The following is a 20,038-nucleotide window of genomic DNA, read 5'->3' on the forward strand; positions in this document are numbered from 1 at the left end:
GACCAACGTCATTTTACCTACAACGGAATCAAAGCGCGCATTGGCCACGAATGGTTACGGTTTACAGTACGCGCATTGGGTCTTAGGTCCCGCACTGAACGGATGGGCTGATGGATTAAGTCAAGTAAACAGTTAGTATACAATACTGCTACCTCTGCCTAAAAAATAGTCTTTTAATGCGTCGAACACGATCATGACGGAAAAATAGGTGAGGCAATATTTTCGAAAAGCACCATTACATAACGTTATAAATATACGCAATTGAATGGTTGACTGTTATGAAGAAAACTTCGGAAAGAATTCAGAGATGCAACCAGCTAGTTCTGGTGCCATTTTCTAACAATTAATTCATTAATACGATCAAACAAATTGTCAAACTGAGCTACATAGCAGTCAGTTAATATCTACCTAGCATCTAGAACGAGCTACCTAACTTGTGTTTTCGTTTTTATTACTGATGTATCGTTATTTGGCGTATCCTGTCTTCGCGAAGGGAGATATCTTGACTTTGCTTTGTTAAACAAAAGTAAGAGGTCCGAGAAACAGTCGTCCTCGGTGAAGTTGCTACATATGTTGAACTTGATAGCCGACCGACGACCCAGAAATGGGGGTGTGGTCTGTATAAAGTGGTGAGGGGTTGTTGGCTTCTGTCCTTTTTCATCTCCGCTTAAGAACGCTTTTTGGAGAGTTACTTTTCCTATTCTTCGATCTTTTTCTTTTTCTGTTCCATGCTTTCTGACACAACTATTCAGTAAAAACGCAACCGGCATGTACGTATTAACCTTCAATAATTTTATTAAATTATTTATTTATTTTTTTTTTTTATTAACTCAGAGGAAAGTAGTTACAATATAATATTATATAGCTTATGTTCAATCAATAACAGTATTGATAATAAAGTCTCCTAGCAAAGAGGCATGCCACCACTGACCTCCCTCAGAGACTACACTTGTCTCTTTCTCTCCTTTCTTCCTCTGTCCTATTTCCGTCTCGCTCGTCTTTCGTTCATTACATCATCATCGTCATCAGCAGCAACATTCAATTCATTATTATTAATCGTATTTCCCTAGGCTACTTGATTTCCGTTCATGCGTCGGAACCATCATCATCATCATCAGATGCATCAGCATTGATGTAACTCAGTATTTTTTTTGTATGTGTATCTATATCGAAACGTATTATGAGTTATGTAGTTTTTGCTTTTGCAGGCTCTGTCCTTTGGTTTGTCTGTCCTCAGGCCTCTACATGTTTTCCGATGTCTCAATTTTATTTTGGCTTTTCCCCGCAGCGTCGTCATAGAGACTTGGTTCGTTCACGGGTGAGTCAACGAGGGACTGAGTGAGAGTCATCAAGTTCTCGGCAAGTGACCAAGGAAATGATCCATAGCATTTATAATGTTTGTTATTTGACAACTGTTATGAATCGTTACGTGTATGTCATCAGTGTTCCTATTGCTTTTCGTTGTTACAATTGTTGTTACAGGCCCAAATACCGTCGTTCTGCGACTGTTCCTCGTCTATCCTATATTTTGCACGGGCAGAGTGCTAGATGGATAATGGAACATTATGATCGGCTCTGTTTGTGCTTCTATTGCCTATCTCTGTGTGTCTTATCCGTAATCTAAGTCAACGTTCTGGCTCAAGCGCGTTCCTTCGCCACACTTCAGTGGCACGAACACCATCAAAATACTAGGCAATCTCTGTCTGTAATGTTGATGTTATTATTGGAATTGTTTCGCATGTCGATATTAGCTTTTGTTATCATCATTAGCATCATATAGTATTTGCGCTGTCATCAACACTTCGTCATACGCAAGTATCCCTAGTCAAACGTCCATCAACCAGTCAACCCTCATCATTCCCATCGCACTATCATAATAAGCATCGTACCATTACACTGTTATTATAATTATTCGTATAATTATCGCTATCGTGAATGTTCTCCTCAAAAATTCTGCACGCTAACTTTATTCTGTCCCTTAGTTATCGTAAATCCGTTGTCCCTATCGATATTATTGTTTTCAACTGTATTATGATCTTGGCGTCGTCTGCTACCTAGCTTCGAAGAGATGTAAATGATAACTTCGCAATTCAACGACGCCAAAGAGCAAAATCGTTAGTGGGTGTAGCTGTATCTAATCGAGTATTCGTCTGAATCTCAGTCATTTCTCATCTCTGCAGTTACTACTTCCGGTAAGTCGACTCATCAGTTAGTCAACCGTCTGAATACTTAAATTTTTTTTTTAGCAAAACCAACCCCGCTCATCGTTGCATTCGGGTACAGTCAGTTTTTTTTTTAGCAAAACCAACCCCGCTCATCGTTGCATTCGGGTACAGTCAGTTTTTTTTTTTTTTTTTTTATTTATTAGGTTTTTTGTCTTGTCCGCGTTGCACGTATTATATTATATATATGTGCTTTGTGTGCATGTGTATGTCCATGTACGTATCGACGACATTTCATAGTGGCTTTCGATTTGTAAATCGTAGAGACGTTCTCAATACACGGGAAGAGCGATCGCAGAGGCGTAACGATTGTTCGTATGTTACTTTCGGTTCTGATCGCGTGCAATCCATTCCATGTTTGCACATTTGCCTATATACTTTTCTTCGTTTAATTCTCAGGAGACGTTATCAGAGGTAGATGTCATCGGTCGTTGGCAAGACGCGACAGAAATAGCGCGAGGTAGCAGCGTACAAACAGTCTCATTCGAGGCGCGTAAATACGCAGAAAATGGACGCTTAGTTATTTTTTGTTTATTCGTACCAGCCCGTGCGTGCAGACCTGTTTCAGTTATTGATACTGGGACCTTGTAATATTTGTTGGAGATTGTTGTAATATTTCATTGGAGGACGTAATGCTGCGCAGCATTACTCTCTCCAACAATGAAGAATGCCCATATTTTTCGGTAATTTTTGCTTTTTCATCAGAGAAAATAAACGAGCCGAAAAGTGCTCCGTTGTCCTGTTGGCCTCGCGGGTGGCTAATTGATTCTATCTCTCGTCATGACCAACCATCTGCGTACTTTCGTCAATTGCCCCACTCATCGTCTGATTGGGAATGTCCCTTTGCGCTGGGCGTGTTTGTAAACGCCGATTGCGTGCGTGGGTAAAAGCGTGCCGATATGTCGCTTACATTGTTTGATCATTTCTATTTGCTTTCGTCTCTGTCCATGTGGGGTGTTGCCTTGCATGTTGGTAATGTGCAGGTTCCTTTCTTCTACCTCTAGTTAGCGTCTTGGCCCATACCCCGGGCGGTGATTGCACGCTTACATTGTCTCGTCGTATTTTCCCCTTTTTTCTCGAGTTGGAAAGCTCGAGAATGAGCAGCTGAACGGCTGGATTAAGCGGTCGTGGGGCACTCACCAGTCATTTTTCATACTCCTCTGGCGTATCATGCCCTGGCTTTCTTACCATTCAACATTTTCGGCACATCGCCCTCGTCGTTGTTGTCATCAGCGTCATCACAATAATCATCATCATAATCGCTGTCGTCGTATCTGGGTGGTCTTGTTCGAAGTAGCATCTTTTCAAATCATATCGTTGTTATCGTCTTTTTGTTCGTTTTCGCTGAAACAGTTGATGGCCCGCGTCCAACGCCAGAACCTCAGACAGCCTCCTGAACAGACAGAATCCTTTTATTCTTTGTCATACGCCATTCTTAGCTCCTTTGGTACTTATCGTATCTTTCCTAATTCATTCTCGCTGAGTCGGTCGGTGTCCATTTGCGTCCGTTGCTTATCGACCTCAATTCGTCATTATGACACGTCAACTCTTTCATCACTGAATGCAATTCAAGAAATGATTGATTGATCAATCAATCAATCAATCAATCCGTGTAACGGCCAGGCACGCCATGTAAGACGGGCGGCGGATTTTCCACAAGTTCACCTTTCGCTTATTCATATCCTTGCCAACTTTCCTCCCTGCGCTCAGCAATGATCAATTGCCCAGTAACCTATGCCGTTCGCCGCGTGACGACGGCGACCTGGTAGAGATGGGCGCGAATAAGTGCCATTTAATAACCGGCTTCGTTTATCAACCGTCGCGCAGCGTTACCGTCGTCTACTACGAAATTATCTGTCGCAAAAGGAACGCAACTGCAATTGGCAGAAACGACCCTTGGAAACGTCGAGCAAATTTAAGTTATTATTTATACATGTATTATTGTTTGTTGCTACTGTTTTCATCGTCAACAGCAAGGACCGTTATTATCGCGACTGTCTAAAAGACAACAGTCAGTCGCCGATGCCGAACAGATGGATCATGGGATGTTCGTCGTGTGTCTTCTGCATTGTGCGCCTTTCCATACGTTACGTGTATATACAAAGATGAGGTAGTGAGTAAAAAATATAAGAGAATTTTCGTCTAACAAAGATTGGTTTGTTTCATGTTATGAGTCAGCCTATTGGTGCGGCTTCCTGTGTTTTGATTCTGCCGCCTGGAGCGCACCACTCGGGTGCCGCTCTTATCATATTCGTTTTGTATAATAAAAATTATCATTATTAGTATCAATATTAATTATAAAACGAGGGTTGTTATTATTATTATTCGGCACTAGACAATATTCAAGGAACTGGCAGCGCAACGCTTCACGTATGTCTATGTTATTGTGTTAAAATGTCACTGTTGTATATGGGTCTCGATTTCCCCTCCTAGTCTCGGTTCGAGGTTCCCAACCTGCGCCGCGATCTTTTAAAGTGCTTCTTCTTGACGTCTTTGCCTGTCGGCGTTTGTATGTGTAAGGTTTTTACCATTTGCGCGCACACCCGCTCATTCAACGCTCATTTTCTTCAATGTTACAATTATCGTTTTTATTTTCGTAATCAGTAGCAACGATTGGGCTTATTAGCGTCATTCGTTGGGGGAGTAAGGGCGGGGGGTGTGCCGAGTTTTTACAGTGTATCGCTTGCTTCCGTCTTATCTTTGTTGTAGTAAATCGTTCTTGCTAAAAATTACTATCGTATTATTTCATTTTGAGAGTTTTTCGTTTTTTATCTCATCTATTATGTAGTTAATTTTAGCTAGTCTCTGTCAATGCTTGTCTGTCTGTCTGTCTGTCTGTCTGTCTGTCTGTCTGTCTGTCTGTCTGTCTGTCTGTCTGTCTGCCTATCAGCGTTGTAACTGATGTTACCTTCATGTAGACGCTTGTTTCTGTGTGTGCCTTTCTGTGTCTGTGACGATCATATGACGATGGATTAACTGAGTGCTCCGTTGTTGTGCTTGTTATCTCTGGCTTTTCGGTCTTCCCACAAGACGTCATAATAAAGCATCAGCATTACGATTATTTCCTTCATAATTATTATTTAGTAGAGATTTATTATTTACATTTTGAATAGCTCCTTGCATATATCACGGCGCTACTAGCCGAGCTAAGCTTCCTTTTAATACATATATATATATATACCCGTTGAACTATTAACGTAACTATCAGCTTACAGGAGGTCAACTTTGTCGATCGTATTCCTGCTTCCGACGACGAACAATTTATCGCTTCCACAAAATGTTCTTCATTCCCATCTCTCGTCGCGTCAACTTTCGAAGTTTGTCTTCGGCATTTATAAGTCTGCTGTGTTTCTTTGTGTGAATTTTGCTATTTCTAAGTAGCTTATCATGTGTTTTCGTTGTTACTTCTGCATCGCTGCCACCGTCAGCAGGCCATTTGTAGCTTTGTGTGTCGTCGTCGTCGTCGTCATCGTAACTTTTTTCTATAGAAAGCCAGCCTTGTTGACTACTCCGCTATATTGTGCAAAGAATGACACATATTTCGGTATATACTATTGCAACTTCTACTTTCCTATATACATGTAAAGCATTCGGTCAGTCCTGTGTTCGGGACACTACAATTAATATTGTATATCGATATTGTTCGTGGACAAAGGAAAAGTAATATTGACGAATGCTACAATTCTTCTTCTCCGAATTAGCTCTTAACGAAAGGAAAAAAAACCCTTAATATATTAAGTCACAGGATTATTTATCTTAAGCCGTGTCGGCTGGTACTGTGTCTGCTTGTTCAGTTTAAGCTTGCATCCATATATGCTCCTCACGCATACCCCGAAGTTGCATACCCATTCAAACCTTTCGGGCTTACCAAACGTGTTTCTATTTTCCTCGTACACGTAACATCCAAACAATCGCTGAGTCTCTTTTCACTGGCGCCCTTGGTTGATTCACGCACGTGTGACGGACGGCATTGCCGTATTTGTGGGCGGTAGCCCGTAAACCGCTGTCCACGCTTCGCTTCCTGTCATGTATCTGCCCGAAAATATATACGCTTCTTTCTGTGTCTGCTAAAATTCAATGGCTCAAAATGAAAGGATTATATGGCTTTTGTTGTGCCATGTCAGCTGTCCTGCTAACATACAGTTAAATGTTATAGCATAGGAATGCCTGCTACCCCTTTGTCTGTACGAGCATGTGACTATGCGTTTTGTAAGCATATGATCTCCTCCGCCTATTTTCAGTGTCTTTTTCACAGCGTCTCTTAAGCGTCGTATCGCCTGTCACTGTTGGCCCTATCCCTATTCCACCTAAACTTTACCTTTCTGCCTTTTATCTGGCTAGCTATATGTCGTATGATCGGCGAGACTCGTCGTGTTTACCCGGGTGCACTGGTTTGTACGCTCCTGCAGCTTTAACACGCTGCTATCGTGAAGTTAAACGGGCCAATGACGACTACCTCGACAGTCATAGCGACGATGTACGTGTTAGCTTAAAGCAGTAATCTCTTGATATGTAAATGTTGAAACAAATCAAAGCACGCCTAAAGTTAAGGTCAGTTTCTACTGCCGACCCTTTCTCAAGACAAACTTAGCGTTCTGCGAACAATATGCACTTCGCGCTGCGTCCGTAGTAGAGAATCTCTGTTGCCGTCTTCGTCTTTTTCTTTTTTCACAGCGCGATCTCACAACGCACTATTTTAATCATTTAGCCAAATACGGACACGAATGTCCGGCTGCTGGCGGTCATTTTTTGCGAGAGTTCGGGCCTTATGGCAACGCTCGAGCATGAACATACCACTAAACCTTGTACCGCGCCAATGGTACGTTAAATGCGATTCATATAAATTAATTTCGAGCACATGATACGTCAGAGTTGATTGTTGTCACTGTTAGTGTTTTTGTTTTGCTGATTCTTTAAAGTCATAACCTTCACCCTTCTGCGGATCACTCACAGCCAGCGCTGGACAGAATCGTCTGCTCCAACGGTTGCTAACGTGTCGTGACAGCGCCGTTGTGTGCGCGCCCTCTATTCACAATGCAGTAGATATCACTGCACAGACTAACATCGTCGTTAGTAGCCCAAGATGACTCCCGTAAAATACCGGCCCACAGCTCAATTCTCATCGTTAATCTTCGAGATGATATTGAAATCAACAATCGGTCAACTAATGTCTCTGTATATGTATATCAGAGCAGCATTGTTATATATTGCTGGCATTGATTTACTTTTTGTCTGTATTGTTGTTTTTGTTAAACCTCATTCTTTGTCATTGATGGTTGGCGTTTGGCAGTGAACAACGTTCCCGTATATATTCGCTCTTCGTTCTTCAGCTTTCTAACCTTTTCTTTTCAAGCGTATTCCGTTCTATTTGTCCTATTAGACGTATCTTTTCCTTCAGCTCCATGACTAACGGTCCTTTGTTTATCTAGTAGTCGTTGCTTTTCGGAACTAACACTTTCGGGAGAAATCTTCTTGCCACCTTTTGTGTCGGCAATGATAATAATGTTAAATGATATCAGTAATACTATATGACCATGTTTCCCATACACGGTTATGATCATAACAATGATATGACGGATAAAGGAACAAACTAACAGCCGCAAAAGCAGTTGACACTTGCAACGGATAGTTACAATCAAAGCAGCTATAAACAACTTACTTTGTTTCCATTTCGCATATAGTTACTGCAATCACCTCAGTTACACGGTAAACACACATAACCCAGAGACGATCGTTCATCAAACCCAGACAAAGGCTGTTTTGTAGCCATCACAAAATTCTTGAGTAGTAACCATTCACTGTATTTCGTATCTAAGATTTCTGAGAATACAGGACCGTTGCAGCGTCGTTACTCACGCCGTAGAACCAGTGGGAACGATATCTCGTTTTTCTCACTTGTATTGAATTAAATTAAATATTAAGCGAGCAGCAAACACTCATACAAGGCTAGAAGATCCCTATTAAACTAGTCGTTGAATAATGGCTGGTATAATTTGAAGGTGGAGTGACTGACCATTTGTCAGAATCGTATTCACGTAAAAATCTCGATCGGTTCATTTATGATTTCTCAGCAAAACAGTATTGTAGTATGGCCATAGAGATCTTGTCATAGAGTGCCCGCGATTGCGTGATCAGTGTCGAACAAATGCTATTTAAGCTAATCAAAAATCCAAAGTTTTCATTTATGGTTCCATAGAAGACTAAAAGTGGCAACGATTAGGAAGAAGATTGGAACATCGTAGCAGTTACAGGAAATACGTCCAACTACTCGCATCTCTTCTAAACTGTTTATTTGTATTTTGTGCCATTGATTGGTGAACGATGACAAGTGTTTGCCATCATCTTTATCTACATCCATTGGCTGTTATCTACCTTCGCTTTGTAATTGGCTGCAAGTGGTAACAACAGTCAATTTATTTCATGTATAGGAAATACGTATCTCTAGACAGCGTAAGGCCGTTTACATGCTACGTCCTTCATGGCGCCTGCGGTACGTCGCTGTCTCACCAGCTAGTCTGACAAACAATTGAACCTGTCTCGCTTTCATTTTGTATTGGTAAGAGTGACAATCACATCCTCTCATCGAAGATTCGTCTTTCCTCAAATCTTCACCCATCGCGCGCTTTGGTTCGATGGGCACCTCTCATTACCATACACCCACACACAAATATTCACGCAAACTTGCTCAATCAATGAACACGTACTGTTCCCTTGTACTTTACATCTCTTCGTGACGGTAGCGTTCGGCAGCAGCTGCAAGCACGATCGTTCGTATATGTATCATCATATATGTAGGTAATAGTTGCTATTATTGTAAAAGCATAGTCGAAGCTTTCAATCACTTCTACTGCCAAGCTTCAGCCAAATTTATTCATGATCATTCATCCATCCCGGCGTATGTCTGTGGATGTCCGTGTGCTTCTGTGTACTTAAACGTCTATTGCATGTGCTTGTTTGCACCTTATAAATGTGTGCCGGTTGGCGAAGTCTTCAGCTCGTGACGTTTTCGTCAGTCCACCGCTAAGCATGTGAACAGCTCAAAAATGATGAAGAAAAATTAATGAATCAACCGCTGGATTATGTGAGGAGCTTGCTGCTTGCTATATCCCGTATGTTAGCAAGTTCATGGCTGGGCAAGCGCAGGTCTACATTTCGTGTGTCGCACACAATAAGCCTACAGCGTATGGACTGCAATGCGTGCATGTGAGGTTTTCCTCGCCAACGTGTGGAGCACAGGCGTGGAGTTTATGCTCATGCGACGTTGACACGCGACCTGTCAAGATTTACAGAAGAAGTGGGGGTTGTCCACGGGTACTGCGGACTTCCGTAGCTGTGACTAATGGCTGTTTGTCTGCCCGTAGGCGAGGGTATATGTGTTGTGAGTATGGTTATTCGCTTGTTCTTTCCCTTCGCACCCGCAATAATTGAAGTAATAGTTAAGTTGAAATGGCAGCAATTATACGGGGCAGCGACCATAACTACAAGTTATTGTTGACTAAAGGGAGCGGAAAAAAGGAAAATACATTGGGAAGCAGCACGTGACGATATCAAGGGAGAGAGAACCCCAACGGCCTAAAGGATAAACGGCCAACTCGATTAGGCTCGAGTTGGCCCCGTCCACGGCGATACGCCCGTTGGCCGGCCCATTGATCGACCGACTGACCGACAGACAGACAGGCAAATCGACACAAGACTACGAAGACAAGACGAGTGTATGCGTGCCCAGCAGGTGAAGCAGGAGAAGTACCATGCGCGACAGAAAAATCATTCTTTTTAGTCGACGCTCGTTCATTACCTTGCTTCATTCATTCCACGTTCGACAATGCAGTCAACACGAGCGGTAGGAAGACTGCGAAAAAGGCAAGACAGCAGCAGTTGCCGCCCCAGCAAACTTTGTGTAAGGAAGGCACCATTGCTTCATCTTACAAGAATGTGCTACCTTCGCTGTGCCAAGCATCTGAGCTCGAAGAAACCCTTTCGTCAAGGTAGGCAATGGTCGGCCTGTCAACAATCGATTCACAGAAGTGCAGAAGTAACCACATTCTATGGAACTTTCTATTTGAAAAATATGTTACATACGCAGATTCAGACTTTTGCCAGTGCCATTGCCACTTCTGTCGCGTTAGAAGAGTCAGCTTCGAAAAAATATGCTTCTCAAGGCCAACTGAACTTTTTGTATCTTTTTCTAGACAGTCAGCAAGCGTAATAGGAAACGACATTTTTTGGTGGATCTGTTGCTGTACTTTGCACGCTATTTTACGACAAACAAGATAAAATATATAAGTTTTATAGGTGGGGGAACCGAGTGGCAAGACTGCTGTATGCAATGCTTATGAGAAGTTCGTAATTTTGGGCAACACTTGCACACAAAAGAGTAGAGTTTTCAATGATAGGAAATTAATAGTGGACTACAAACTGGAGCAAGCCATCCTATTTTTAGAATTGTAGGTTGTCGTATAAACTTATTTCACCATGTTATCTGATAGTAGTTGGCTCCACGACGCAGGGCTATCTGACTTTATTTTATGTGGGCAAGAAAGGTGAAGGCGTTTTTGAAGCGACAATGACACCTGCAACTCGCCTTAAACTCCGAGTTACTCCGCCCAAAGTCTGCCAGCTGCTGCTCTTTCAATGACGTCACTGTTGACGTCGGCAGGAGGACCTAGCGTCGTGGAGAGCGTACGGCGATAGCAAAGGCGTGTGCTGGCCTGATGAAATGTGTGCCGGGAATTATTGTTTTTGTATTGGATGTTGCTGCCAGTTTTTTCCCCTATACAAGCTGAATGACCTGCTGGCCTTGGTGGCCCACCAGGGTAGATGCCTGGCACCAGGCTGGTGTTCTCAGTGTCCCTTAGCCCATGTTTGCCTCTTGGCGATCTGTCGATATCCGATCGCAATAAATCTTTTTGCCTGCTCAGGCAACATTCTAATAAAGGTCTTCGTTCTCTTCCATTGACCGAGAGGAGAGCTACAGCTCCCGGTAGTGTGGTGGTGTGGTAGCAGTTGGAGTTTAACTCGCGCAGCGCTGGCGCCGCCATCTCTGCTCGTGATCTCAATCTTAGTTGTACTTCAAATTTCGTACTTGCCGGCTGCCATATATGGCATAACCAACGATTTAACATGACATTTGCTCTACGTTCTACCCCTTTCAGACGACTCTAAAACGAATGACAGCTTTCAATCGATACTAGCAGAGCTTGGCACCCTTCTAGACAACATATTGGCTCTGTAGCTGCTGGAGGATACCTGAGATAAATGACGTTCTTTGACCACGCAGACGTAGCCTACCAGTGCATCGATGCCCATGTTGTAGTCGTCGGAGCACTGGGCCGGACGAGACTGGCAATGTCTCGTTGGCTCTTGCCACTACTTTTGCCACTGCTACCCAAAAATTATGGCCGCGATACCATGATGGACTGCAGTCAACAGCAACTAGCGTTCGTTCGACTTGCGTCGTTTTTCTTGAGTAGTCATATATGCATTTGCTGGAAGAAAGGCCATCAAAGGAAGACAGCATCTTTTTAAAAACAAATTCTAAATCTTTTAGCAAATCTCAGAGAAAAAAACAAAGGAGGAGAGAAATCAAGGACAGTTAAGGACGGACGCAGGAGAGGCATATATACAGGTTCTATGCAGTGCTAGGTACTAACGTTCCAGGACCCGGAACCTGACTTGCTGGATTTTGATAGCGTTGGTCACTACATCCGGCAGATGGAGAAGGTTGTCAAGATGTCCCAGGAACGAAGAAAGAACGATGGGGAAAAGGGGTCCCGGTTTATAAGCAGCCTTATAAAGAAAGTAGGCGCACTCTATACAATCAGGGCGTCATCATCGCTGTGGGCGACAGCCGAACAGCAGCGATAGTGGCGTCTACAATAAGACTACCAAAGGGAAAGGAAGGACGCAAGGACTGGTGCAATGGAACGTAGCGAAAGCAGAACAGAAAAAAAGTCTCGCCGCGCAGCGGCGCTAAGTAATGACACTAAAGAGAGCTGAAAACTAAACGGAGGACGGCCGGCAGGCTCTCAACCTAGGAAACGGCCTACCGAAGATGGCGATGAAGAGGGGCACGACAGCGAAGCTGTTTCTATTTACAGTAGAGGAAAAGGTCGAAAAGAAGAACTAGGCCGAAAGTACCAGTCAACCAGCCGGCCAGACAGCGGCCAATCTAGCAGCAGTGAGTAGGTAGCGAAAGCCTTTGCCCTTCGTCTCTTCCCACACAAACAGGGGCAATTCAAGGTTCCCAAGAGGGTGCGGCGTCAGCTCGCATCGAATTGTTCGTGGGCAGGGTACGATAAGAAAGAACGAAAAAAAGGACGGTCAAGAACAATATTAAAAAATATCACCTCCCACCACGGAACACAGTCCGGCAGTCAGCCACTCGACACGCCGATCTCCCCGGATGAGTGCACAGAGGTCATTCGTCCTTGAAGAACCTGGCCTAGGTTGTTTTGGCTTGGTCTGGCTGCCGGCTTGCTTTTTGACTGTCCCGCAGTTCTGCTCCACTTCCATTGCTTAGTCCTTTCCAATACCTTCTCTTCGAACTTGGATATGAAAACGCAGCTGATATTGTTTCTTAACGCACGGATTTAAGCAACATCTAGCTGGCATTATACTGCGGATGCGATTTTAGTGTGACGTGACGAGAATTCTTTGAAGAGTTATGTATTGTAGAGAAGTGGTTGCGCATCTGACTCAGCAAGCCAATTAGTTAACACTGCTTAGGGGATATGCTTTACGTATATTAGAAGATCGCGGAGGGATCAATGAGTTTATGCAGGCTTAAGTTAAGCAACTCGAGGAGCGTCGACCTAGAGAGCGTTGGTTTTAGTGCAAGGCATGTAGCAGTCTACATACCTATAACGCGCTATAGTCCATGCATCTCTGATACCCTTTAGTTTTATCGCCCAGTGAAGAGTCAGGTATCCTATATACGTACTTCGGTACTCAAGCATTGTCGGCCTTTTTGTCTTCGGACCGTGTTGGCTCCAACGTGCTCTATGACAGCTCACTCTTATTTTCAGGGGCACTGCTCATACGCGCTACAATGGTTAAATGGAAGTAGAATTTTTTTATAATAATATACTCACGTTTTGTGTCACAAGTATAAATCATCTGTGAAAACCTATCGCCGACAACCACTCTGGACAGACATTTCTAATTTCAGGGAAACGTTCCGTGCGCTCGCGTAGGATTCATTTTAACCGTTATCCTTTTGGCTCGTTGTGGCATTAACACTGACTAAATACAATATATTCACGCACTGAGTATTTTTACCGCCTATTAACAGATAGTATTGTGAAAGGACGATGAACGAGACAAACGTTGAAGCTAGAAGGATGATACTATAGTATTGGTAATATATAACACTGGCACAGGTATAAGACGACGTGACTGTACACAGTCAAATTCCACTGCTTTCTGCACAACGTTCATTCGTTCCTGTAGAAAATGCCACGGCGTTGATACGCCACCTGGTTGAGTTTGAGTCGAATAAAGGGGAAAGACTAACAGCGGAGATGAGGGATAAGCCGCCAGCCACCACCTAGCCTTTCGAACGGCCTCAATGACCATTGTGGGGCTTGGCCGCTAATAACAAGCCGCCGCGCAGCGATATCCACATACCTCTAAGGAATTTCATATGCTCATAGGATCGAAGCCATTTGTAATTTAAAGGTTTCCGCGCACACATACTTGTCATACAAGCTTTACGACGTTATGCTGTGAGACAATAATTCGTATACGAGCTTCGTAATAGATCCAAATTTATGGAAGTAGGATGCGTTCGCAATGAACACAGAACAAAGGGCCAGAAGGATGGATGGACGTCCATCCCATCGAAGAATAAGGCTGTGCACTAGTAGAACTAAGAAATCTGAAAATGTACTAGTTGGTTAATTCTTACTTGGACTTGCGTACTCATAATCGAGACGAAGTTTTCACAAGGTCAAGTCGGTGATGTAAGATTTTTAGAGCTAACATAAATGATAACGTGTCTATAATAGCTTTACGTGTGGCTTGAACTAGGTGCACCAGGTAAACTGCCAGGTCCTTCTTTATCCGAACTGTTTAATCTTTGAGCAGGCCAATTGATCCGGAATGAGAGCAATAGTTCAGGCCCCGAAACTGACAGATCAAGCTCTGATTCAAAAGATCGGACAGCGTAGGACAGGACAAATAATGCGAGACAAAGGCGAAGAACCCAAGATATCACTAGAGGGATTCGTATCTTCTTCGGGTAATTGTGCCGCTTTTACCTGCGTTCCAGTTCAATTTAAAAGGGTTTAACATAGAAATGAGGCTACCGTTGAGCCAACTTTTGACAGTGCTTATAACTTAAAGATCATCCAGCAAAGTGCAATAAATAATGATTGACCTTTGACACAATGCGTATTATTAGTTGGTGGAAAGCAAGCTGATGACTAGTGTATTTCCTGTTCTTTCATTAAAGCAAGTAACTTGGTTGCATCATTCCGCAGCCACACATAGAAGACTCTTGTTCTTAATTTCTATATCCTTATGTAGGTTTTATATAGTACTATGCAGGTACATTCGTATGACTCAAGTTCAGAAATCAACGGAAAGTAATATCATGGTTACCGTGATTTCTCGTGGCGATACGAAAATTTAAATTAAATATAGTTTTTTTTCAGTTCGATTTCTTTTATCTGTCTATAATCATCGGCTAGCGAATTTCCGTATATATGGGACCGGAGTGGAGTTCGCGGTGTGCCCATATGTGCTTGTGAGCCCATAAGTACCTACTATGGATAACAGGATTGATCTAACTGAAAGTGGCCGACGTCCTATACTTTGGTCGCTGCACCGTCATATTTCGACGATCCGTGGTCCCACGGTGGCCATCGGGCCCATTGCCTTACGACAAGCTGTAGCAGGTTGCTTTTCGGCACGGCTAACGGCGCGAAAACGAAGGTGCCGAAGTCGTCTCTCTTCTAGGGCACAGGCGGCACAAACGACAAAACCGCCGAGACTGATAGAATGATGGTTAGTAACGTTAGATCTCAATATACCGCGTGCCAATGCTGAAGTCTAGGTAGAACGATTTCCCTAGACGCTCAAACTGGCTAACAGATCTGAGCAAGCGAGAGTGAGGGGTCGGGTAGACAAGACCAACGTGCTTCTTCTGCTTACAGTGATGGCAGTAGTTGTACCTGCGAAGAACGCTGGTTCAACTGACGAGCAAGTGAGATACGCTTCTCAGGCAGCAGCGATAACGGCGGTCAGGTACGCAAGACAGCGGGCAGCCGTTCACTTACTGCCTGCCCAAACATTTTCGCCCAACGCTCGCCTGGGATTCGACAAGCAAGCCGCTGTGTACTCAGTGCTCGATTGCCGTCCAAACGACCATTCACTCCGCCAGCGGCTCATGTTCTTCGTTCTTTGCTGGCCGACTAGTGCCGCGGTTGCCGCCAAAATAATCCAACATTCGCTGCATGGCTAACTTCTGCGACGAGCAGTTCGATTTGTTCCGCTTTTTATATTGTTCGTCTGGTTCAGTTTTCCCCACTGCAAACGCCGCTTGTCTGTATCCTTCTCAAGACACGCGGCCGCGAAGCAAAACTATCATTAAAGCGTAATACATCACCAACTAGCCATGCAGCATCTGCTATTCACTCGGTGGCTGGCTCATGCTCTGCGTGAGGGAAATGACCTGCAGAGCTTTACCCTCTCTGTTGCTACTACAGCCGTAGCCAACGACCGCAACCGCGATGGCTTCCATCGACGAGCGGCCTGATCAGCAAATCCTGTGAGTCCTCTTCACAGACTACCGCCTGCCTCTACGGGCAAGCGGTAGTTTGTGCAGGACAATCAAGCCGAAAACCAGATCTCTGCATCAAGGCGTTCTCTTCTCCTGCTGCTAGGGCTGCTACTAGGCCTACCACTACTACTGGGCAGCATTGGAGAAGGATTCGCAATTTATCTTCAAATTCGATACTTTAGCTAGTGGAGCGTGCCCTCATTTTCCTCCTTGATATCGTAGCGTCCGAAGAGACCCTCTTTTAGTCTCCTGTATTCGTCTGCCTACCGTTCTCTTGTCTTATTGTCTTCCGCGTTCGTTCTTTAAAGGAACGAACTCATCCAATGGGAAGGAGACCGGGGCGAAACGGTTTACCTTGAACTGGTGGCAACTAGTGTCTACGGTACGGTTCGCCATGCGAAATAGCGCAACAATTACAGCACAGTGTCGACAGAGATGGTCAAGTTTTTGAGAAAAATGGGGACGAAAGTTCCGAGTTCTGGTCTGGCGACAAGCAAGGCAAGCCTCTTAACAATGTTTTAATGACACAGGAAATATGAAAAGACTGACTGGTGGGTTGAAAGTAGAAAGAAGGGTGGCCGGCGGTGGCAGGCACGGTTTCCAAAATCGTTTGAGTGACCAACTGCTGGTGCCGGACGAGGCAAATCTTACAACTGTTGAGCTAGTCGAACCAATATATGGTTCGATATATATAACCATGGTGGTACCGGCGGTTATAGGCTAGAGGGTGTACAGTGGAGCTTGGTAGGTCCTTCTGAATGAGTTGAATATCGAAGAGCAGTTGAATAATTTGCTGTTCACTGGTAATAAGTGGCCTATGTTGAATAGGGAAGCCGTCTACTACGTAATAGGGCTAAGGTCTCGTGAAAGAGTTGGTCGACAAGTTCGACACCAGGCTGCTTTAGGTTAGCGACGACAACGATGATTTTTTTGTCGTTGCTGGAAGTACACTTACTACCGGATCTCGATTGGATAGGCACATTTTGGGGGGGGGGGGGGGTATGAACGGGAAATGTAAAAGAAAAGAGGAGGTTTGCGGGAGGTACGATTGAATGGGTCTAACTAGCTTCTCCTTGATATCAAGCGGAGAGCACTGGTTCGTCGGAAAGTGAAACAGCCTGGTACGACTCAAGAAGGGGAAAGGAAAAGAGGAAATCGCATGAGACTCGCTCAACTCCCCAGTGTAATGCGCAAGACAAGTTAGGGCTCGATCGAAGGAAAAAAATAATCCTGTTCCCCTTACCCGGGACAAGGGCGAGGTCATGGCACACAGTACCGACTGCACACATATAACGTGTACACACAGCACACCAACTTACACTCATGGTCCACACGACGTAACGTTCTTCCATTTCGACTTCCGTCCGCCGCCGCCGCCGCCGCCACCAAAGATAGGTTCTTGAAATCGCAAATGGCCAATAAGATGCGACCAGAAATCGACTCTTCTCGAATGGTCGACGTTTTCTGCCGATTCTTAACGAGGTGAGAACGGGCCAAATCTTCTCATGCGATGAATACAACCTTTTCTTAGTATGTGTTCGCATGTTATTTGTGCTTATAAATTATTTATGTTTGTGAATGTTTTCTGTTCTGTTAAAAACTCGAATGGGTTTAGGGGAAAAACGGTAACCAATCTACTGAACTCAAACGAAAGAGGCGAATAGCGAAAACAAAAATTATATAGCCTGATGTGTATATTTTTGCTTGTTTATTTTCATTACATTATCATTATTACTGTTATTAGTATTCGTCGTTTGTTGAGCTTGAAGCCACCACCAAACTACCATCTGCATGCGCTTCTCTTCCACGATAAGGTACCGAAATGCTGCGGATTATTGTGGGACCGCCATCCTGGGTCCGGACACCATTGGCGGTGTCACGGCAGTGGGCGACCCGAATGAAGGCAGTTGAGGCTATTATTAATATTAGTAGAGCATTATTATCCTATTATTAATATCCATATTATTACTGCTGTAATTATATATTGTATCGTAATAATAATAATTATCACTATCAATAGTATGAGTGACAACACTTCATGACAACGTGGCGTAATCTACAAGATGGCTATTTCAATCCAAGTGTACCCTTCTTCACATCACCATTGTTTTTTTAGCGTATCATAATAATCATTAGCATGATAATTGCTTCTAACTTACAAGTGCCAAATTGGCTTCTTTTTTATCCGTATTTTGCGGTCGCTATTATGTACTGGTTATCTTTGCTTCGTCATTCAACTTCGTTCTTCGCGTTTGCTCAATACACTCGATTTTTCTTTGCTTTATTACTACATAGCGTTCATTAGTATTCGTCAGTTGTGTTAATCTTCTCTTGTCTTCATCTCTCCGTCACTCTGTACGCTTGTCCGTCATTGGTGATCGAATTCCCCCACTTTAGTAAAAGAGGGATCAGAACACTGGCGGAAGTTCCATATTCTCCAGTTGACGTATCGAACATATTAAGTCAGCGCAGAATCTTCATCGTAGACACCGAAGTTACACAAAGAAGCAGTGAAACACATATGGATCGGAGTGACGCGATAGCGTCTGAGGTTTATGGATAGGTAAGACTGCAAACGTTTATCTTGTTTGATCTGCGTTATGTTGAGCAGCTGTTAACGGTGACTGACCTGCCGGCCGGCCGGCCAGCCAAATAGGCACTCTTCTATCGACCCGTTCACCGCGCTGAAGCGATCTTCCGCTGGTCGGGTGAAAAAAAAAAGCGGATCAGTCTAAGGGTAGCTGCAGATCATATATAGCTCGAAGCCATTTGTAGTCGTTGCTTTTCGCAGGCAGTCGTCGTTTCCCAGGCGCCTCCAATCGAGGACACCGAACGCAACAAACGGTTCTTTTTAGAACAGCAGTGTATGGGTGTGCGTGTATGTGTATCGTAAAAGTAAGTTGCCTCGTATCGTTTTCTCTCGCGTTATTTTGCTTCCTCTTGTTTGTAAATCTACATTCTATTCACAGCGCATGCGTACGAGGTAGCACGGCCAGATCCGTCCATTCCCCTCCTGTAAAAAAAACGCAGAGAACAAACTATTATTATTAACATTACTACTGTTTTTACTGCTAGTGCATTTTGTTTCAAATATCGACGTAAACAAAAACGGTTTGAGTCCCGAGATAGTCACGATAGCTCAATTAATCGTGGCTTCTTTGTGACGACGCGTGTACAACATAGGCAGTAAAATTAATTCAAATTAATTAGTAGTTAAACGCGCGTTAGCTTTTCTTGTACAACGAGCTGTTTGCACAGAGTCTAGAGGCAATAGTGCCTTAAATATAGCCGGCCAAACTTTCAGGTCGCGAAAACGTTATGGCGAGTTACCCAAAGCAAGTCCAAGCAAAGTTTCCATGTAAGCTATCGGGTTGCACAGTATCTTGTCGATCAAATGCCGGTACCACCTTTCACAATGGCCATGAATTACTGTGTATCCAACAAAGGTAACAAAATGACGCCAAAAGCTATTCCTAATAAGGCAGTTGACTCTGAAAAGTATCGAATACGGGAATATCAATAATTGTACATAGTATGCGTATTCATTGTTTCTGCAAGCGGTTCCGTTTTGAACGTTGTCGATTAGAACCGTAACTCCTGGGTACGACATCAACGACATCGTATGGAGCTCGTGTTCGAGCCAAAATACCGGTCTGCCAGCCATATGATTTCACCTTACGAATGCTTTCCAAATATTGATATTTGCTGATACGAGAAGCTATCACCGAAGCAACGAGTAACTTTTTAGGAACATAATTAGTGACTGAATTACTAGATTTTGCTATTTCTCCTTCAATGGCCTATTTCGGCCACGACGCTGCCGGTAGGAAAGTAATGCCTTAAACAAACAGTTGAAAATTTTTGCGCAGCGAATCGTACTTTGTTTCTGTTGTAAATAAACAAGTACCTATATAACCAATCCTAAAGACTTGCTTCTGAATGAAAACAATACTCCAGGAGAGGTCAACGGTGAAAACGATTATGACTTTATGTTGCTGTTCGCATCGATGCGCGCTGGAAATCGAAAAGCAGTATA

General features: G+C 43.7%; 1 protein-coding gene across 5 annotated transcripts in view; it reads right to left on the bottom strand.

Annotated features, from left to right (window-relative positions):
• Positions 1-771: 771 nt before the first annotated feature.
• LOC111243313 (innexin shaking-B-like) overlaps positions 772-20,038 on the bottom strand; it is a 51,340-nt gene continuing 32,073 nt past the window's right edge. For 4 of the 5 annotated variants that reach the window (XM_086978129.1, XM_022788664.2, XM_086978134.1 and 1 more), the window contains one exon: positions 772-19,015. Coding sequence is in view for 1 of the 5 variants with exons in the window: in XM_086978134.1 (XP_086834260.1) it covers positions 18,962-19,015 (54 nt within the window). In the remaining 4 variants the exon portion in view is untranslated. The remainder of the gene's footprint in view (positions 19,016-20,038) is intronic. The other variant, XM_086978121.1, reaches the window with a different exon arrangement.

The sequence above is a fragment of the Varroa destructor genome, unplaced genomic scaffold (assembly GCF_002443255.2).
Source record: "Varroa destructor unplaced genomic scaffold, Vdes_3.0 BEIS01000001.1, whole genome shotgun sequence".
Classification (NCBI taxonomy): domain Eukaryota; kingdom Metazoa; phylum Arthropoda; class Arachnida; order Mesostigmata; family Varroidae; genus Varroa; species Varroa destructor.